Source organism: Calliphora vicina, chromosome X, assembly GCF_958450345.1.
Source record: "Calliphora vicina chromosome X, idCalVici1.1, whole genome shotgun sequence".
In the NCBI taxonomy this organism is placed as follows: Eukaryota; Metazoa; Arthropoda; class Insecta; order Diptera; family Calliphoridae; genus Calliphora; species Calliphora vicina.
The window spans coordinates 7326820-7350370 of NC_088785.1; the positions used below are offsets into that span (position 1 = coordinate 7326820).

Consider the following 23551-nt stretch of genomic DNA (forward strand, 5'->3'; position numbering starts at 1 on the left):
AAGATTTACAAAAGCTTCCGCAAAACCTTCAAATATCTGAAGAAATATATAACGATAAACTATGCATATATCAATTACTGCAGCCTTCGTGAAGTTTATAAACAAATACCAAGAGATTTGTCAAATGCTATGGTTTTACCAAAGGTGAAAGGAATGAATTAGAGAATTTAAGAAAAGTTGTATGTTTCGTATTTCCGGTAAACAATGCTTTTTGTGAAAGAGTTTTTACTATTTTAAAGAATCTTTACACTAAAGAAAGAAACCGAATGTCATTCCACCTGATTAGAGCTGAAATATTAATACGAACAAATTTAGAGGAAGTTTGTAAAGATTTTCAAAATTGTGACAAACCTCTAGGTTTGGAATTGGCCAAAATGCGTAAGCTCAAAAACGAAAAAAAGTGGCAGAGTTTTTAGTATTTAATAATATACATATGTTTATCACGGACTGAACAGAACAAATTTAAGTTTAGTTAAATAAATTTTAAGGAATGAAATAAATGAAAATATTTAATTGTGATTCTAAATTTTTAAAATTAACACACAAGTGGGGATTGGATTGACCCCCGTTTTCAAAGATTTTGAAACACCTTAAAAATTTTGAGTTATTTTGAAAAAACTGTAATACTTTTTTTTTGTTTTTATTAATTCTTCATTTACATAACCGAACCCTTAAGGCCCTTATATGGTTAATAAAAACTACTAGCTATATATAAAAACTACAATTAAAACTTTAATAAAACATTTTTAGACCAACAAATTTTAAACAGTCATAGAAAAGCAAAGAATTAAGCTTTCATCAAATGTATACATAAAATATATTTTCTATGAAAACCTATTTTTTTTTGTACAATGTTTTAATGAAAATTGTATATAGAAAAAAAACGAGACATTACTCGTTAAAATCGGTTTAAATTTGCAAAAGTTTAAAAACATTTTCGAAAAAGTTCGAAAAAATTAAAAATTAAATTAAAAACTCTACAAATATTCTATTAAAAAAAGTATTAATAAAAAGTTGAATAAAACCATGTTTTGTTAGGAACTAAATTTTACTATTTTAATAGTAAAATAAGCAATGAAAAGCTACTTAAAATAAAAAAGTTGATGAATCTAGTTTTACAAAATATTTTTTTTTTATTTTTACAAAATTACAAATATATCAAAAAATGCATGACATTTTAAAGCATAATCAATTTTAAACCCGTTAAAAAAATTAAAATCGGACAAAAACTGACTGATACTGGTCGATAAGTTGACGAACATCACTTAAAACGGTTTTTTAGAATAACTTCTGAATTTGGGAGTGTTCTGAAATTTTTTGACACAATTTGTAATGTACTCAACAAGACCTATAAACCACGCTTTGTCGTTTTCCAAGTTTTTTTTCACTGTAGCACCGTGTAATACATATATATATACAGTGAGCCTCAAAAGTGAGTATACACCTAAAAATATTTGATTTTTTTAAAATAATGAAAATCCTAAAATTTATTCATCGATTCAAATTTTAAAGTTTAATGAGTTGAATAATAGATTCGGTTGTGAAAAAAAAAAGATTTAAGTCGGACTATAATGATTTTCATGATCCTAAAAACATCAAAAAATTCGGGGGTGTTTACTCAATTTTGAGGCTGTGTGTATGTTGATTACAATGGATAAAATTATATTTTAATAAAAATTATTTACACAAAACCAAAATTAACATTTTCTCTGTAATTTTTTTATTGTCCAGTTTTTTTTATTTGTCTAGCTTTTTGCAAATCTGAATCTGGCAACCCTAATTGGCCATCACGTGGTGGTATGCCAAAAATTTCGTCAAAATTAGTTATATATGTAATGGACAACCAGTAAGTATATGGACCGATTGAAGGACATATATTTTTAAAACACTTTCATAGTCGATTAATCCTTAAGGTCTTTTACAAAAACATCAGCAGAAATGTTTTAAAGATCCGTTATCTTTGAGCGATACAAATATCACCAGAAATGGAGTTTTAAAATTTAACATCGGTTGAAAAATAACTGGTACACGAAGTTACACAAGATTTCTTATTCGAAATTAATAATTTTGTTGAACTTTTATATGTATATACTTCCAACACACATATATTTAGTACTTATTTTTTTCATTTAATAATTATTTAACTTTATTAAATGATGTTACTTAGTTAAAAATTAACTGTTTTGTAATACTCTATTTCCAGAATTCAATATCTAAAAACACGACTAATTGGGTCATTTGGTAACACTAATACAGCAGTTTAATATTTTATGAATTTTTGGTTTAATTCTATAAAAATTGTATTCTCTAAAACTTGTTTAATGGCTCTAAACCCATTACCGAAACAGCTCCAACATTAAAACTTAAACTCATCTGTATCTGTTTTATCAGGCCTGTCACAGAATTCCATTCCGATCGAAAGTGGAATTATTTCCGTATTTTGCTTCTTCAGAAAAAGTAAAACGAAAATTTCTTTCGGAATGAAACCACTTTCAGTTTTCAAAGTGGAATTGATATTTCCTTGTAATTATTGGTTTTTCTAAAATTTTTAATCAATTTATATACCAAAAGCTTCCCTTTTGTTTTAATATAAAAAACGCTTTCAAATTTAAATCAGAAATATAGAATTATTAAATATTTTTGTAATTAATAAATTGCACGGAATCTGAAGAACCTAAAACGAAATCGATCGGAATTGTAACTACAGAATTAAAACCATTCCGAACAAAATGTGTGACAGGCCTGATAGATATGCATTTTATTCAAATCGCGGTGCAGGTTTAGAAATTACAGATATTTATTTTTTTTTAATTCCCTAACCAACCGCAACCAAGTTTAAAAAATAAAATCCAAAGAGTTTTGTTTTAATCGAATAAATGTTTATAATTTGTTTATTATTAGAGTGAGTGACTAATTTTTAAAATTTGTTTCATTATTCGAACGAATAACGAATTTTTTGAAATTAAACCTAATACGAGTAAATTATAAATCGGCTGAACCGATTTTATTGAATAGATAGATTCTTACTTGGTCATAACTGGGGCCAGGGTGAAGATGTGTAAAATGTTTTTGCTAAGTAATTTCTTCATAAGAGAACCCTTAAACCCTATTTCTTTTAAATAAATCATATACATACTTAAAGTTTTAAATATGGATTTTTATAATGGAACACATGTTCCAAAAACACATAGCGGGCTGTATGATTTAAAAATGCGTGTTTTTTTTAAATTTTCAGCATTTCGGTCATGCAAAATCGTCTTTTAATGTCTCTTGGCTTCAATTGGTATGGTACCCAATTTGCCTGCTTTTGGATGAATACTGCAGCTTGAAAACGTTTTTTAATTGTTGCTTGAGTAGCTCCCAATTATTGTGCAAGCTCTTGTTGAGTTTGACAACAATCTGCTTGGAGTAATGCATCCAATACTTGGTCTTCAAAATTTTTTGGCTGACTTGGGCGATCTTGTTTTCAATGTCAAAATCACCACTTCTGAACCGCACAAACCATCTCACGTACGTTGAAACCCATGAAACACATTCACCATAAAGCATGTTTTTTTCCTTTTAGCATTTGTTGCCGTGACGCTGTCACCTTATTAGATTTTTTAATATGAAAACCAGTGCACAGTGTGAGGTTTTAGCAATTTAGCTTATCAATATACAATTTTTTGTTTGTTTTGCATTTTAAAGTAAAGAAATTTACAGTATTATAAAGTAACAGCACCTGAAACTTCACTGTAATTGCAGACTGTTATAAGAAATAAACATGTAAAGGCGCGTAGCTCAATTTTAAATGTGTGTAATTTTTTTTAGAAATCCAATATCTTCATGAAATTTTTTCTAGTTTGTAGTTTCATACATTGTTTATTAATAAAAATAATAAATTGTAAAACGCGTGAGCAGAAAAAAAGTTTGAAGGTTTTAAAATATATCTCTTTTTTGAACATATTTTGAAATTTTGTATTTTTTAATTGGACATAAAATATATATATGTATATATATAAATATATAGGAAAGCAAGGAAAAGTTGTCGCATCATTTACATTAGATAACCCTATCGTCTTCTTACAGAATCAATCAAAAAAATCTGCCTCAACTTGACTCTCCACAATTGCCGATCCAAAAACTGTTCATGGGTTATTTCGTGACAACAAATTTTTGACTACAGGTCGCAATTTTAAAGATAATTCGACACAATTAGGCACGAACTTTTATATTGCCCCAAGAACTAAGCCTATTAATTTGGATAGAATCGGTCCATTATTTCTCCTAGCCCCCATACAACTGCCCTATCTGAAAATAGTTAAGCTCTCATAAATATCTTAATTATTAACATATCCAAACCAAAATATGTTTTATATATATGCAAATGATTCCACCAAATTTTGTGACGATCGGTCCACAATTAGTCATAGCTCCCAAATAAGCACCATTCTCAAAAATAAGAAAATAAGATTCAATACAAATAAGTTTCATATCAAAAGAAAACTGTTTATAATCACTCGGTGTAGAGGCAACCCCGACTATGATTATGTGTTTAATGGTTATAATGTAAAAAAAAATATTTTATATGGGAAGTGGGCGTGGCAGTTGTCCAATGCCGCCCATTTTTCACAGAAGTTGTAAAGTTAGTCATATATTACTTGTACCAAAATGCGTGACTGTACCTTTATTTATTACCGAGTTGTGAATTTTGATAAGCTAGAATGGTGCGAAATACTTCACTGGTAACACTTGTAATTTTTTTTTTTTAATTTCGGCTTCACATTAATACATAGGCGGTGTCCGTCATAGAATTATCGCCCAATAGCTCTTTTATCAATTATCAGCTTTTACCAGTTTTTAAACAATTGGCATCATTTTTAGAAGAGGGAATCTATCAGATAACCAATATGGCTTCCGAAAGAGATGTGGTACCGAAGAGGCTGTTGTTAAAGTTACTAATTATATTTGCATTGTTTGGACAAAGGCTGTATTTAGGGTTTTAATTTCCAGACCTTTTTTGATTCCCGAGAATCGGTACATTCCCGGGTACCCGGCTATTCCCGAAATATATAATAATACTGTAAACTATGAATATTATAGAAAAAAATTTCATATTTAATTTCCTTCAAAAGCTTAATTTTCATTCAGTTTTATTTAGCATTAAATCATATTCAAAATGAATTGAAAAAAAATTTCTTAAGCCTTTTAGTAAAAGGAATGAATTCAATAAATTTAACTGAATAGTTAAGAGATAAAATTTATGTTCATCTCGAAAATTAAAGCTGTCATTGTTACCAAGGACTATTGCTGTGTTTCCTTTCAAGGCCGAAATCAATTCTATACTTGAAAATACCTAATGGTGTGCCGCCATCAAAAGTAGGGGCCTTTGTTCTACTAGTGTTTTCTGAAATAATTCGCACCGGTCCATCTTGGTATTGTAGATTATTCATCTTTATTTCTAGATCGTACAGTTTTCCATATGCTTTTTTAAATGTTCATTCGAAAAACCACAAATAAATAAATAATAATAATAAGCCGTCTATTATTGCCGAGACATAAACGAAAAACTGTAAAAATAATTTTTGAATTCTTTAAAAAAAAAATAGAAAACAAGTTGGAGTTTTCTTTGCAGTTTCGTCAGTTTTTAATTCCCGGGAATCGTGTAGTGAAAAATCGATAAAATTCCCTGAATAAAAACCCTAGCTCTATTGTCATCGGTGGATTATTCCACGCCTTCGACTGGCGTTTTATGGATTAACTGGACGAGAGCTTGTGTATTTTAAAAGCTACATATCTATTAATAGAAAACAATATGTTGTAATAAATTCTAAGATTAGTTCAACGGAAAATGTGAGGTTTGGGGTACCACAAGGCAGTGTCTTAGATCCTTTGCTGTTTCAAATCTTCACCAGTGACTCGGTTTGCAAAGGAAAACTTGTGTGCTGATGATCTGTGTATTTTTTTCCATTCAATCAAAAATTTTAATCGTGTCGTAGTGTGTTCAGCCAGCGCTGGAAGCCATGATTATGCAGTCTTTTCAATTTATAAAGGTAATAATGATGGTTAGCACTTATTTATAAGTGCTATAACTGCATGAAAAAAAACTTATGGAATGTTAACCATAGAGCTGATGACACAATGTGCTCCAGTCGGCAAAAATATTTTGAGATCCGGCAACGAGTAACATCTAGATATACCAATTGGAATATCGACCGGTTTCACTGGGTATGTATTATTGTTGTTATTAAAATTAATACACTTACACTTACACTTTTAGAGCTATTACCCAGAAGTTCAACCGAATATATTCCATTAAATTATTCGTCGCAGAATAAGCACTAATCTTCTATGAAAGAAAAAGACTATCTTTAAAAACCGAAGATAAAGAGGCAACCTGCACTAATAACAATCATAACGCGCAATTGCAGAGTTGTCAAATAAAAAGCTTTTCTGCTCTTTTCACCACCTTTCCTTCTACAATCTATCCCCTTTCCAAAGAAAGTAACACAATTTTTATATAGACATCAAGGCATATTTAACCAGGTGGCAGCGTAACGCCAGCTGACTATTTATACCCTACACCACCATAGTGGGGAGGGCTGGACGATGTTTCAGTGAGTCAATAGAGCTGGATACCCTACTGTCACCGATAAGCACCTTCGCCCTCTCCTGTACGCGGTCGAGTAACTCCAAAATAGACTTCGAAGCACCGGCCCACACATGAGAGTTGTATTCCATTTTAGGTCGGATATAAGTGGTGTAAATAGTAAGAAGTTCAGATGGAGTGAAGTAATTCTTACACCGTTTTAGAAAACCAAGGCACTTGAATGCTTCTTTCGACACTCGAAAAATGTGTTTTGTCCAGCGGACATCGCACTGAATACTCATGCCTAGAACATCAAGAGCTTCTGATTCCTTAATATTTACACCACCCATGAAAACAGATGGAGCAACATGATCTGTTGTGCGTTTGTGTGTCACTGACAAACAAGAAACTATGGATTACTTATTACCACATTCTTTGATTTTCAGAAAATTCTTTCATCACCTTGCGCTGAAGTCATCAACTTTTACTACAAAAGAAAGTTACATGCTTATGAGGTCTTCGAACTCGAATCGTGCATTTTGTTTTATGTTGGATGAACCAAGCATGTAACTTTCTTTTGTAGTAAAAGGTGATAACTTCAGCGCAAGGTGACGAAAGAATTTTCAATTGCAAAAAAAACAAGTAAGATAGCTATATTCGGCTGAACCGAATCTTATATACCATTCACCAAATTATACTTCAAATTAAAAATTTTAAATATTCCTAGGTAAACAAAATCTTTTTTTCCAAAGTTGTTTTTTTAATTTTTTGGGAAATTTTTTTTTCAAATTGTTTTTTTAATTTTTTAAGTATATATTTTTTTTTAAAATTTTAAAATATTTTTTTTTTTAATATTTAGCGGAAAAAAACATTTGGTGAAAAAAAAAAATTAGGTTTAAAAAATATTTTTCCTGATTTTGACCCAATGTATGTCCAACTTACTATGGTCTTATATACGTCGTTGCAAAGGTCTTTGAAATATCTATCATTAGATATCCTGAGATATTGATGTATGAATCGTGTATGTAAGTTATTTGGGGGCTTCGAATGTTGATATCAACAGACAGACGAACATGGCTTAATCGACTCCGCTATCTATAAGGATCCTGAATATATATTCTGTATAGGGTCGGAAATGAAAAATGTTGAAATTACAAACGGAATGACAAACTTATATATACCCTTCTCTCGAAGGTGAAGGGTATAAAAAAGAACTGTAGAAGTAGCCACATGTCTATTTTGATGTATATCAACAAAACATGAAAATTGCGGTATAACTAAATTCAGTTTTTGGTCCGATAACTATGGCGGCCAAAACAAAAGGATAATGGTGATCGCCTTTTATATATGGATTTCACAAGTTTCTGGAAAAAGTGTTGATGCACTTATTGAGAAGTGCAAGAAATTATGCACTCATTGAGAAGTGTAACAAATTGGACAAAGAATATAAACATTTTTTGTATCAAAAATCCGGGAAATAAGAGTTTCTAAGGAACAAAAATATAAACTATTATGTAAATAAGAATTTTATGAGGATTCTTATTGTGACCAGAATCTAAGCTCAAAATGTTACCAACATTTTTACAGTGAACTAAATGGCGTTGTATGGAATGAATGTGATCATGTCAAATAATGATTATTAATAGGACATATTGTTTCTGTTTGTTAAACGAAATGGTTTTTAAGGCCCTAATTTTATAAAACGCAACGCCTCCATTTTCTTTGCGTTGCATTAAATTACAGTTTGCAAATCACTGCGTTCAAGCAAGTGACTGCTCGCGTTGTAACATCTGATTCTTACGTTATTGTGATTGCAGTTGTTTGAAATTGTATATTTTATACAACGCAACGCTTACTTTTTTTTCACTTTGACTGTCAAATTTAACGCTTCAATTTTCTTGGCGTTAGTTTAAAAAGTGGTCAAATATTCTTAAAAAAATAACAAATATTTAAACATTTTTAAATATAATTGTTTCCGAAATAAACATACTTATGTAACTACTTTAGGTTTGGACTAGCATCAAATGTCTGCCCAGTACCGCAATTCTATAAGTTTTTATATATTCCTACTGATGTCGTTAAGTAACGAAAAATATCGGTTGCTCTAACGAATTTAATATTCAGTATCTGAAGTTAACGATTTCTCTCGGTAATACATATTATATATAGTTAAAAATATAAATTTCATTATTTTTAAAATTAAAAAAATCATTTTAATTTATTAAAATGTTCACTGTATTTTTGTGTTGGTAGATAAAATTGTAGTCGTGTGAATAAATAATCGCATTTATATTAAAAAATCAAACACCAGCTCCCCCAGATACATATATTCGCGAAACCTACTGAAAACAGAAGAACAAGAGTTTTTTTTCTAAAAATCAAAGTAACCCAGTGTAATCCATATGTCTATGCCACCACAAGTGATCATTGATTCAGAATTTAGATATTTGTTGTTATAAGGACCGTCAAAAAATTCGGATGAATTTCCTTCTAAGAAAACGGTCTTAAAACGATAAACATTATACACTCCAGAAATGTGTTAAATAAGGATATTATGCCCCATATAAAAGTTGCTCTTAAAATTCGAATACTATTTTTTAAAAGCAATTGATAATTAAGGCAAGTTAATTTGTATATTTAAAACTCAAATCAGTCTGTATCTAACGAACACAAAAAGGTTGACCAATCGTACTTTCAAAGAACGGCTTATTTCAAATATTTATGTTACAAAACTAACTTCTTAACAATTATGGTTATGGCTTAACTAGAACATTTTATTTGTTGTTAACCTGACAAATGTCGTTATTTACCGACTATTTTTAACGAAAATAATCCGTATAATTCAATTCGGAGTATCCCTTAACCATAAGTATTGTTAACTTATGAATTTTAATAACTTAACGACAAAATTTTGTTACAGAATTTCGGTACTGAGCTTCCACAATTATCGTTTTCTACCCCAGCAGAAAACTTCACTTTTATGTTTTTAATATTTATTTTGTTATATTTTTGTGTCTTCTTTGGACAAATATTTTATGGATTCAAAAGTAAATAAACGCCATACAGCTGTTTGGCTTACAGCATTGCCAACACGATATAAGTACATCTTTTTGTATGTTTTTATTTTAAATTTTAGTATCAACTTATATAATGGCAACCACGGCTACGTAGAGATTTGACAATAGAAGTGACATCGTAATATTTCGGCGTTGATTAAACGCAATGACGTAGTGATTTATAAAATTTTATATTTTTTGTTACGCGTTCACAACAGCGTTGGTGAAGCGTTTAACGCAAGTGATTTACAAAATTAGGGCCTAAATGTGTCTTATAATTTCACACTGCAAAATTTATATTTAAAATTTTTTTAAACATTGCTTCCGTAAAAGTGAAATTGAAAATTTTAAAAAATAGCGTGCTCTATTTTCATCTGACTAAGAATCCTGCTATTTACACACCATTACTTAACATTATTCACCTAAGGACACTGATGTCTCAAGATTCATTCATGATCTTAACGACAAAATTCTTGACAAATCTAAAATGGACCTTATCAATTTATTTAAGTTAAATCGTGTATATTTTTATTGAAAAATAATAAAGCCCCAGGTTTTGATGGCATAAATACCATTATCCTTATATGTCCGATTACTTGTTTGAAATTTTAAGTAAACTTGTCAGTTCTTGTTTATTAAAAGGATTTTTTCCAACGCTTTTTAAGAATGCTAAAGAAATACCAATTTATAAGCCAGGTAATGGTATTTGAGAAAATAATAAATCATCAGTTAGGATTTCGTAAGAATCATTCTACTGTACATCACTAAAAAGAGTTGTTAATTTTATTGCAAGTAACAAAAGAAATCGTAAGAGTACTGGAGTTATTTTTATTGACATCGAAAAGGCTTTCTATTCAATATAGCACGATGGCCTAGTTTTTAAACTTAATACCTTCAATTATCCTACGTACTGCAAACTAATATAAAGAGTTTTTTAGATCAACAATCATTTGTTGTATATACCGATAACATATCTAGCTATCTAGTGGTAGACAAATTCCTGCGGGTCTGTCGGTATTATCACCTACACTTTACTTCATTTTTTATTTCTGATATTACTGTTCACAGGCATTGTGAAGTAGCTTTATATGCAGACGATAGTGCTTTTATTTGCAGCGGATAAGTGAATATTTGTGAATATTACTGAACAGAAGATCTAAACTTACTTATTTACAAAATGTGTATTTGGCCAATTATGACCTATGTATGCCAAGTCTCGTTTCATAAAGCTGCTAAAACTAAATACTAGAAAATTTCAGATAATACAAAATAAAAATCAGAAAGTAATACAGAACCTACATCCCAGATGTTCTACTTACATGGGATATAATATAATCTGAATGAGTGATTTATAATTTATTTTTTTCGTAAAGGTCAGCTTGTGACTTTTATTTGCAAACATGAAAAATAAATCGCAAAAATGCATTTGATGCAAATCAACGCTTAACCCTCCGTTAGTCACAATCATTTTCAATCGAGACTAGTCGCAATGTATCAAATTGATATCAATAAAAAAAGGCGCGTTTCAAAAATAATCTCCTCACTTTTTATTTCGAAAACATAAAAACAATATTAAATGCAATGAATTTAAAAGAGTGATACAAAAAAAATTGCAGTACAAATATTATTTTATCAAAAAATAGCTTAAAATTTACAATAAAAAAATGTTTGCCTGTGTCAGCCAGATCAGTTGCGAGTAACGGAGGGTTAAATATATAAAATGTATCAAAAGATTAATAACAATTTAAAAAAACCGTTACTCAGACTTCATTACTTCATACTTATCATATTATTTCCATAATTTGTCAAAAATTACTAATAATAATATTATTATTATTAGTATTATGTTATTGTATGTAAATAAAAGAGAACAACAAATAAGAACAAAAGCAAATGAATTGTTTATCTCACACCAAACCATTAAAAAACAACAAAAACGAATAAAGGTCATACCAAACCATTTAAATAAAAATCATTTTCTAACTGTTATTTTCAGTGATTTATTTTTATCACAAAAATATAAATCACAATTTGGGTTTTTTGGTATATGGACGAGTTATTTTCGATCACTGCTTATAACATTTATGTTTTTACAAGGTTTTTTGGACTACTTTTCCTTAATACTGTGATATTAGTAGTTTTTTTATTTAAGTAAATCCTTCAAAACATTTCAAACTAATTATTTTATAAAGTTTTCAATAAAGATATTATATTAAGTAGGTCAATCCCGACCATATGAGATCCTACACCGAGCAGATGATTATTTCATTTTGATACTGGGCCTTATATGGGAGCTATGAATAATTACGGACGGAGTTCTACTTATATTATTTATTTGTTTATTTATTTAACAAAAAATGCCGCAAGCCTATTAAGGCCCAATCAGCAATACTACAATATTGTACTATACAATATTGTATTTATGTAGCCCAATAAAGTCTACATACAGGAATTCAAATTAAATTTCTTTCGTTGAAAGCTGTATTTGTAAGTTAAAAGTAGTGAAATATATTTGTTAAAAAAATAAATTCACACTAAAAAAAATTAAAACAACATCACTTAAGTCGGGTTTAGCAACATTTCCTATCACTTCCAAAATTTCACCGTCATTAAATTTTTGGATTCTGAGTCAAATAACGAACATTTTTTTGGGTTTTTTTGGCTTTAATGTTCAAAATATTATGAAACTTAATAGTCCCGCCCACCCAAAAGTAGGCGTGACCGAGAAAAAATTTTTCGTTATTTTACTCAGAATCAATAACTTTAATAACTGTGAACTTTTGGGAGTTATTTGAATTTTTTTTTGCTAAAATCGACATAAGACATTTATTATTATATATCTCATAAAAAAAAAACTAAAAAACAGCTTTAAATTAAAGTAACATAATAATTTTTCCTGTATGTAGACTTTCTTGGGCTACTGTATAGTTAAATTTAATATTAATATGCATATAATATAAAGAAAAATAATATGAAATACTCTATTATTATAAGCACAAACTAACCGTTAACATAATCGAAAATAATTGTTTAGGTGTCTCCAATAAAGTGACATAAAAGTTTCGAGTATCCAGGTGTTGATTACTGAATACATACTATTTCCTAAAATAATCAAAAAATAGTACTCCATACTTTCAGAGTTGTATTTTCCAAAACAAAAAATTAAAAAATCGAAAATTTATCGAAAAGGGATAAAATATTAAATTTAATGAAAATTTCCTATAAATAAATATACAAAGTATTCAAAATTTTAAATGTTAATAAGGAGTGTGAAAATCTCCGGTCTTGGTAAGGAATCATTGTATTTCACAATCTAGTGACTCTCAAACAAAACGATCGACTCATTATCAATGATGAATATATAGGACATGTCAAAACATGTGTTTTATTTGTTGCACCAAATTCAAATTTACGGATTAAATAAGCTGGATTACCAGTTTTTAAAGTCTTAAAAAAAATAGAATTCTTCTTAAGTCAATGTACTGTTCAAATTCACATTCCAATACGTCCCTTCGATATTGCGATACACCTTCCCTAACGTGAAGACCAAAAATGTAACGGACTAAACTGTTAAAGCACTTCCTTAATCTATCCAAATTTCTCGTCAATGTACATGAGTATATTTCCATTTCATAAAACTTATTTGTGCTGAATTTCGTCTATATAAATAAGATATTTCTGAGATAGGCTAGTTGTATGGGGATTTGCAAATTGCGACCTGTAGTTTGATTATAAGTTTTACATGGACGGACATCTCTTAATCGACTCAGAAAGGGATCCTGAGCTGACTGGTATACTTTAAGGTGTTGGGACAATATTATTGCACGTTACAAACATCAGCACTTACCCAATATACCCTCCACACTATGGTGGTGTAGGACATAAATATATCGAATGTAAACTTTAAGAGATTCTACTGAAAAACTCACATTTTAGACATTTATTTGGTATATTATGGTTTGGAGGCGTCGATATACTAACCACATTCAAAACTTATGTAATTAAAAGGAATGTATTTATTAGTATTTGAGGGAAAATATTTCAAATAAAAAATATTTTGTATACAAAATAGTTTAATAAACAATTGCCCAATTCACAATTGGTGTCGTAGTGTTGTATAGTTGTATGTCGTAATTTTTTTATTAATGTTTTGTTTTTGTTTCGAAAAATTTGTTTGAAAAATATTTACGATATACAATGCTACAACGCTACGACATCAATTGTGAATTGGGCAAATAAACAAATATTTTTACATAAAAAAAGGAATTCAAACAAAACTATTACATCGGACATATAAATATTAGTGCTGTTAGATAGAAATATTAATAAAAATCAACACAAATATAGTTGACAACCACACACACCCACACAAACTGCTTATTCATTATGCAATTTCTAACCCATCTTGGAAACGTATTCTTAACTTTTTAGTGTCATTTAGAAATGATTTGTTTTTGTTTCCTCTATGTCAATTTTGAAAATGTTAATGGTAAATGAAAATGGTAAACTATTTAACTAAACAGGCAGAAAAAGATAATCAACACAACGTCGTTGCAATGAGGAGCATTTCCAAAAAATGGAAATAAATCTATAATTTCCAAACACATACTACAATTTAAATAACAAATACAATTTTCTTTTAAATTATATAAGGTGAAGGGCATATAAGATTCGGGCCAGCCTAATAATCTGTCTTAATACGGTAGCAGTTTAATTTTGTCAAACAGTTTCGAACTAGTGGTGGTATGTGGGCGAAGGACGAAAACTGTGTTAAATGAGTATGTGTGTTTGTAGTTAAGAGAGAGAAGAGAGAGAAATAGAAAACAAATACACAAACATTCAATTGGCATATAGTACATACCCACAGATATCAAGTATTGATACGTTTTTGTAATAAAAAAATGCAACTATGTTGCTCTAAAAAATGTTGTTGTATACAAGTATATATTTTGTTGGTTTTGGTTTTTTTTTTAATAACATGTGTTGTTAATATTGTTAAACTTATGTTATATACATATTTTTATTTTGCTTTCAATCAATCAATCAATCAATAATATTGCATACTAAATTATTTATATTTACTACAGAGTATGTTAAAAAAACAAAAATTCTTAGAACTTCGATTAATGGCATTTCCATTCCACTTAAATTCATTAGTTAACAAAAATTAAATATATCTTAACATATTAAATAAACGGTTGTTTTATTAAAATAATAAAAGTGGCCTAGTAAGGCTAATACTGTTTGAATTTGTTAAAAGCTTATGACTTACGGCTGCAAATACAACCAGTTACACAAAATAAAAAGTAAAAATAAATTAGGCAAATGCAAAATGTGTTAAACATATATTTTTTTTTGGAAAATTGACTATTAAGGTGTTTTATGCCACAGGTCGACAAAATTTTTTTTTTTTTTTTGAGCTTCACTTTTTGCAGTTAAGCTTGATAAATGACATAATAGAGTTATCTGCATATAAATTGAGTTTCTTTGTAATTGACTCTGGTGTTCATAACTCGAGAATGATTTGTCTGAGTGCAACATCCTTAAATGTATATAACCAAAGTAAATTGAGTAAAAGTAATTTATAGGCTGAAAACTCTATTAACAGATGCTGTGTTGTCCATTATAATAATTGTACCAATTTATTGGTTTTAAGTCAACAATAGATAAAAAATTTAATATTCTCCTTTTACAATTGTTATTGATATTTTATGGCTGTTCAACATAAACACAAAATATCAATTGCATTTCACTTTCATCTAATTTAATTAATGCAACTCTATATAATTATTTATATTTTAATACTATTATATTAATACTGTGTTGTATCGTTTATATAAAGATTTAAAATGTGTTTCAATGATTACTCACGATAGGATTTTAGGTAATTTTCGTGTAGGTACAGAAGTAATTAGTTGTCCCCAAACTAGTGTGCCAAGACCAAAGAAAATACACCACAGCCATTGGTCGAGTGACAAAGCTTTTGTTGAGAATGCCATCTTTCCGTATTGTACAATAACGACCTAAATAATAAAATTAATATGTTAATAAAATTGTAAGCATAACATATATAGGTATTATATAATATGGTGAGTGCCAAAATATCACATTATATAATAAACTAGTCTATGAGCGGTTTATGGACTAAAATTTAAAATGTGTAATTTAATACAGTTAGTATGCAAGTTTATTGATTACACGGAAGAAACACATACACTTTTATTAATATAAATAGATAGATTATACATACTTGAGAGATCATGGTAAATATCCAAATTGTATAAAAGATTGGATTCGTAAACAGTCCTTCTAAAACATTTCTCTGGCCATGAATTTTGCGGGCGTTGATCTCATTAAACAAAGTCATCATAACAAATGTATTAAAAATAATTGTGAAATGTTGTGTAGGTCCAGCATTAAGTTCTTGTCCACGTCCAGATTCAATATCAAGTATAAGATCACCTGACAAATAATAAAAATTTTAAATGTCATATATAATAGCAAAATAATTGTAATTTATGGTAACCTACCGACAAACAAGAGACCAAAAATGATTACTAATTGATACAAAGCTTGTCCCAAAATATTTTTCATCATAGTACGTGAAATCAAAGGTTTTGTTCTACCGTAAGGTTTGCGCAACAACAAATCTGGTGTCGGTAATTCGGTGGCCAAGGCCAAAGATGCCAGTGTGTCCATAATTAAATTAACCCATAACATTTGTACTGCCTGTAGGAAAGAAATAATAAAGAAATGTTAAAACGTGTAGAACTTATATTGTTTCACTTGTGCCAGCATTAATTACCTTAAGTGGAGAATCTTGGACTGCACAAGCACCAATGAAAGCCACAATCACAGCAACTACATTCACTGTAAGTTGGAATTGTAAAAATTTGGCAATCGAATCGTATACGTTACGACCCCACATAACAGCTTTAACAATGCTACTAAAGTTGTCATCAGTTAAAATAATATCGGAAGCTTCTTTAGCCACATCAGTGCCAGCAATACCCATAGCAAAACCAACATCAGCTTTCTTTAAGGCTGGACCATCATTGGTGCCATCACCAGTTACAGCAACAACTTCACGATTCTCACTAACCGCACTATCGATGATACCTAGAAAATATTACACATATATTTGATAATATAATAAAAATATATTATGTATCGGCAAAAAATATGGAGTATGACGACAGCGCACAGTACGTTTTAAATAGTAAAGTCTCATTTTTTAAACTTCTAGTCTGATTTTTCGCTGAAAGTGATCTATTTTATTGAAATAGTTTAATTTTTGGATTAACAGCTATTAATATGTTTTTTGATTAACCGAGAGTTTTTATTTATTATAAATTTATTTCCACGTATTTATTTTTTGGAAATGAAAATTCTTCCACAGTAAGTTTGGTGACGACCTGTGCGGTAAACAAACAATAAAGACAGATCTGGCGAGAACATCGCCACTATCCGTGATAGTGTTATGGAAAACCCGACGCTGACGATTCCTCGCCGTGTACAAGAACACGGAATTTCTCAGAATTCAGCTTGTCGACCGGACTTGCACCTGCACTCGTACAAGATACAACGGTATTTAAAAACTAAACAAGCACATTTTATTGTTAAACAGCATTGGATATTTTTAATGATACGAGTTACATTCTCACGACAGCCGGTTCTACGCATTAGAATGACCCGAATTCAATCGGCCAAGGGCTCTCAGTTTATATTATCCATATTTTCTACCAATACCATATTACGAAGTATTTATAATTATGCAAATTATTATTAATGAAATATACATAGAAATGTATATACCTACCTTTGACTAGGGTGTATTTATCAGTGGGAGATGATCGAGCTAATACGCGCAATTTGGGCCAAACTTTATCAATTAAATGTTGTTGAATCTATAAAAAAAAGAATTATATATGAACAGGAGGAATTAAAAAACATGATAAGTTTAATAACAATTTATTAACATCAAAAAGTAACGTAACTTAAGGAAATTTCAAAATAATTAATTAATTTCTCTACAGAGATATTCAATTTTGCATATACCCTGGTGACCCCTCGCTTCATTGTTCGACTATCCCTTTACAAAATTACCGATTTTTTTAATTCCCAAACTGGGCGCCATAAATCTATATATATACAAATGAAATGGTCCATGTATGTAATGGCATCACGTGAGAACTGCTGGAGCGATTCGGCTGATTTTTTTTTATTCGATTCGAAATTTTCAAGAGATGGTTTCTTACCCTGCAGCCACACGATCAGGTTTTTCGTGATAGTCTTTTACATATACTCTTTGTCCAATTTTACGAAAACTGAAAGCTGAGACGTAGGCTGCACGCAACTTGAAAACAATGTTAGTACAAATTGTGCAAAAAAATGTAATCAGCTGTTTTCTTGAATGAAAATTTAAACTCCAACTTGAATGAGAGTTCGTTTCAAATTTAAAAAGTATGAGTGTATTTGTAAAAAAGTGTGAGTGTAATAAAACTTGAAAGGCAAAACTTGAAGGTGTAACCCCCAAGTAAAGAAAATAAATTAAAAAATTCGGAAATTTATTCCAAAAATCATAAAGCAAGTGATCATTGGTCAATATAAAATATAATAAAAAAAATATAAATAATTTTTTATTACAATTTATTAATTAATAATTTTATTAAATTTATTTTTTAATAAGAAGTATTCTTAATTAAGATAAAATATAAGAATTTCCTATTTATTTCTATTAACAATAAAAACATTTAAATTTCCTCTGTGATATGTAAACACAAAAAATCATACGATTCTACCTAGCATCATAAAGTGTATACAACAACACATTTAATTAAGCTAATTTGACTTGAAAGTAAAATTACCTATATTTCATAGGCATTCGTAACATTTCCTTCAGAGAGTAGTAAGACCATCAAAATACATTCTAACAAAAATACATTCTAACCAACCAGTCAAACTATCTAGTCGATCTAGCAGTTTTTGTTACGCTGCATAGTACGAAAAACAAAACTTAAAACTGACAATGCGTAAGCTGCACACACAGAAATTTTTTTGCTGCTGAAGTCGTGTAATCAGTTCTGTAGAGTTGAAAGCTGAAACATGGTGCTGCTGATTCGTTTGGCTGCTGAAAAAAAAAACAAAATGGGTTGCTAGTTGCTGCTGTAATGTGTGTGCGATCCCGTGATTTTTTCAGATCGTCGTTCTCAGTGAACGTGATTTATAAATCACTGTTCTTTTGAACAGTGACCGTGATCACGTTTTGTCTATGTTAAATAAAATAACAATTATGTTAAGAAGAATACATTATGTATTATTTTCATCCTTAAATCTGTTCTTATGTTAACTAAAAACTAATACATATTTGCTGATTTAAAAACGTCTGTTAAAAAAACATAGGAAAATAACAGAATTAAGCAAATGCAACAAAATTTTATATGTATAATTTTACCCATTTTTGAGGCAAAAAGTCATGTTTAGCACTTTTAGGAATTCCTTTTTTGTTGTTTTTATTTGATAAAGAATACATTAAAGCAAATAACGGAATGTTTTTGGCGAAAAAACTCATACTTCTGACATTACCTTCAATTTTATAATTTTTTCTGAAAAATTAATTTTGGATAAGCTTTTAAAAAGTTGGCCGGGTTTAAACAAACAGAAACGTGTTAAAGAAGAATTTTGAGTTTAATTTGTCAATTTCATGTTGCACTTTTTGAGAAATATCATTTTTCGTAGGCAGCCTCCGCTTGCAAAATAGCGAACTTGAGGAAGTTTGGTTGGATGAAAAATTTTACATCAGATTTGAAATCAGCAACCCTGAAAACCCCCATATACTAATTTTCATGTAAATCAGAAGACATTTTAAATTTTACGCCGCCATATTGAATTTGAAAAATTTTACATCAGATTTGAAATCAGCAACCCTAAAAACCCCCGTATAAAGATTTTCATCCTTGTTCAGTGATTCCTTATAGTTTTGGCCACAAAAATGAGTGAAATTACCTATAGTGCACTGTGTTGGAGATAAATAAAGTTATGCGCCTAAAATTAGGCAGTAATTGTTGTTACCAGTGAATGTTGAAAAATATAAAAGAACGATATTTAACAGTTGAAATTGTTTCGATCTCAAACCAGTTGAAATAGTTTCGAGCAAAAGAGACAAATATATTTTTTTGCCGTGTCACCTCTGTATACTTTGTGCATCAGTACTAACCCATTATGATGGTGTAGGGTATAAAAAACTTTATTGTTTACAGTATTGAACATTAACTTAGTGAGAATAAATTAAAACAAAAACCTCGTTCAAAAGATACGCCACCTATTGTAAATCCCGCATTTTTTAATTCATACAACCAATATATTGATAGCTTCAAAAAAACTATGAAATGTAGTTAGCTGATTCATTCTGGCTTATGTTCTCTTATATTAATAACCAGTTATGAAATTCTGAAACTAAAAACCAACAACAGCAGTGTGTTTGGTTTTTTAATTTTTTGTTCAATACTTTTCAATTGTATGATACACAATTTATCGAGTTGAACAATATTTATTAAGAAAACAAACTTCAATACTTACATCTCCATTACTATCACGAATGCGTCTATTAAATTCTTTGCCTTCTAGGATTAAGAAATCTTCATTTGGTTTCAAAATGCCACATTTGCTTGCAATCGAACGTGCTGTATTGATATTGTCACCGGTAACCATACGTACAGTAATACCAGCACGTTGACACTTACGAATAGCATCGGGGACTTCGGGTCGCACGGGATCTTCAATACCTACAACACACAGGCACGTCAAGTTTGTCATCATATTTTCCTCGTCATCCCAATTCGGCTCATTGTCTATGTGGACCTCATTAATGGCGGCTTTTCCAGGCACAAAATCACGATAGGCAATGCTAATGGTACGTAAACCATCACATGCCATGGGTTCGATAACTTCCCGAATTAAACGTTCTTGCATATCACGTGTAAATTTCTCCAAAACACCATCATGACCATAAATAAACGAACACCTATTATGGAATATGATGGTTGCAGTTATTTGTATTTGTCTTAATGGTTTAAACTTATAAAAAACTTACTTCTTTAAAATAATTTCCGATGCACCTTTGCTATATAATCGATATCCACCATTTGCTCTAGGTACAACGGTACCCATGCTCTTGCGCACCGAATTGAATGTATAGACGCGGGTAAATTTATCTTCAGTAATTTCATCTCTTATAGATTGATATTTAACACCTAATGCCTGCACAAAGCCTAATAGAGCACACTCTGTTTTGTTGCCAACCTGCATAGGCAAATCTCCCGGTTCTGATCCAGGCTAAATTTGTAATAATTAAACAAAAAATTATTTTAAATTCTTATTGTTACATATATATTTATTAACAACTTACCAAAATATTTGAAGTATATGCTGAATTTACTGAAATTCCTTGGGTTATAAGGTTGCCCACATGTTGTGGTATATCATTTAGAGTGGGTAAAACTTTGCATAACTTTTCACAAATGTACGATTGCACAACAGTCATTCGATTTGTGGTTAATGTTCCAGTCTTATCTGAACAAATGGCAGTGGCATTGCCCATAGTCTCGCAAGCATCCAAATGACGCACCAAATTGTTATCTTTCATCATTTTCTAGATGGGCATGGGAAATGGAAATATTAGATTATACATCACACCGCCGTAATCTGGACCATACGGTACAAATTACATATAAAAAAAATACAAATGTTGAAATTTTAAGTTTTGTTATATTTTGTAATTGTCCAACAGATCTGTATACGGGGAATGTATGTACATTTGCTAATTTCGAGGAGTGCGTTTGTGGTACTTGATATAAGAGTATGATGTTTGGAAATGCGTTTACAACAGGGAAAATTGTCTTTTTGCAGTTTCTGCATTTACGTATTATGGCGCAGTAAAGACACATTTGATTCAAATCCGAATTGACTTACATTTCCCACTTTTCAGTTTTATATCAAATATGATACTAATCCCTGACGCAGTTATCGAAAATCGAAACAAAAAGTACAAAAAGAAAAAAAATTGTTTCAAGTTACCTTAACGGAATAGGCTAATGAAAGTGTAACTGCCAACGGTAGACCCTCTGGTACAGCTACAACCAAAACAGTAACACCGATAATTAAATGCTTTACCAAATTATTGGCATACGTATTTTTCCAAGGCCTCTCCTCAATGACAAAAGTTTTAATACAGAATTGTATAACCAATATGATGACAGTTAGTACGGCAATTGTTGATCCAGCGTAACCAATTTGTATGGCCAGCTTTGTAAGTTTTGCTTGTAGAACAGATTTCTCTTTTTTGTGGCCGGACTCGGGAGCTGGGGCAGACTTCTGCTGCTGAATGTGATTACCATCGGAATCAGCCTTTTGACTAACTACTTTACCAGGTGCTCTTTCGTCGTCGCCTAGTGTATAAAATGTATTAAGATGTCATCAAATATATAAAAAATAAAGATACATTTCATTATTGTAATTGATTGACACTGTGCTATTCGAAAATGTTTATAATGTTAATTCGTGACTGCTGGCTTCAAAGGCTTTTTTCTCGGCCTTAATTGATGATTTTACGTTAAACTAAAGATTAATGTCTAGCTAGATTTTCCTCAAAATATAAGCAAAAATATTTGCAAGTTTAAAGTCAGTAGGAGGCCCCGATAAATTACACAGGGTGCAGGAATTATTAGTCAATTTGGATACATGTGTATGTTAATGAAGTTTTATTGAATTGACGCCGGTTATTGGTATAAACCACGAAATGAAAGAGTTTGTGATTTGTCAGATTTGGTTAAAAAAAATTGCTTAAAATTATTATCAAACTCTAATTAAAATTAGTGAAAACATTTTTTTATATTTTTATTTTAAGGCCAAAGTGGTAGTTGTCTAGTCCACGCATGCGGCTCTGTGTGAGATGGTTCGTCATTACGAGCATATTCGTGCGAACAAGATCAAAGGTAAAGGATTAATTGGAAAGGATGTGGTAGGAGTAGAGGGAATCCGTGGGGGATGATGCGGATTGAAGTCGGAGGTTCAAGCCATGATAATGGAGCATGAAGAGCAGGTTAGGGTCTTATTGGTGGACGGTATGTAAATGGTAGTTTTCGATTTATTATGAATTTTTAAATAACAAACATTTTTAAATTTAGCATGACAATTTTTTCCTCAAAACTTACTGCATATTTGCCAAACTATTGAGCAGCAAACAAAATAATGTTGATATAGCTTAGAGGTAATTTTATCAGACTTTGTTATTTTTCTAACCAATTAGGACAAATATTTTTCGAGTTTTGCTAAAATATGTGGTGCAATCTTCTCCGGTTAACCGGTCAATTCAAAACATGTACCAAATTGCATGCAAAATGTTGTGCAGCAGAATTTGTTTTTGTCGCGCTGTTATTTTATTTTTTTCTTAATAGTTGGATTTTAATACAACTGAGCATGGCTATGGAAGTGATATACTCCCTGTCACAGAATTTCATTCCGATCGATAGTGGAATACATATTTTGGTTTTTCTGAAAAAGTAAAACAATTTCTTTTTCAGAATGTAGCCATTTTCAGTTTTCTGATTTCGTTGTTTTTTTTTCAAATGTTTTATAAATTTCTTTACCTAAAAATTTAATTTTCTTTAAATATATAAAACGTAATCAAATTAATAAGTCAACACGAAATCAAATGGCATCTGAAATAGCTAAAATAAAATCCATAATAACTACGGAAAAAACCATTCCGAACGAAATGTGTGACAGGCCTGATAGTCGAGTTTAAGTATTTAATAATACAGTGCAGGTCTACTCATGTAGCAATTATGTTTTGTTCGAGTTCATAAAGTACGGAAATATTTATAGTTTTTCTCGACCAACGTCGATTAAAGTTACAACATCTAAACAT

At 30.2% G+C, this 23551-nt stretch overlaps 1 protein-coding gene across 10 annotated transcripts in view; it reads right to left on the bottom strand.

Moving 5' to 3' along the window:
- PMCA (plasma membrane calcium-transporting ATPase 3) overlaps positions 1-23551 on the bottom strand; it is a 141701-nt gene that overhangs the window by 72618 nt on the left and 45532 nt on the right. For all 10 annotated transcript variants that reach the window (XM_065514656.1, XM_065514655.1, XM_065514653.1 and 7 more), the window contains 9 exons: positions 21700-22070; positions 21032-21274; positions 20717-20958; positions 20203-20647; positions 17444-17531; positions 16430-16743; positions 16155-16353; positions 15875-16086; positions 15496-15647 (listed from right to left, as the gene is read on the bottom strand). In XM_065514656.1, coding sequence (XP_065370728.1) covers positions 15496-15647; positions 15875-16086; positions 16155-16353; positions 16430-16743; positions 17444-17531; positions 20203-20647; positions 20717-20958; positions 21032-21274; positions 21700-22070 — 2266 coding nt within the window. The remainder of the gene's footprint in view (positions 1-15495; positions 15648-15874; positions 16087-16154; positions 16354-16429; positions 16744-17443; positions 17532-20202; positions 20648-20716; positions 20959-21031; positions 21275-21699; positions 22071-23551) is intronic.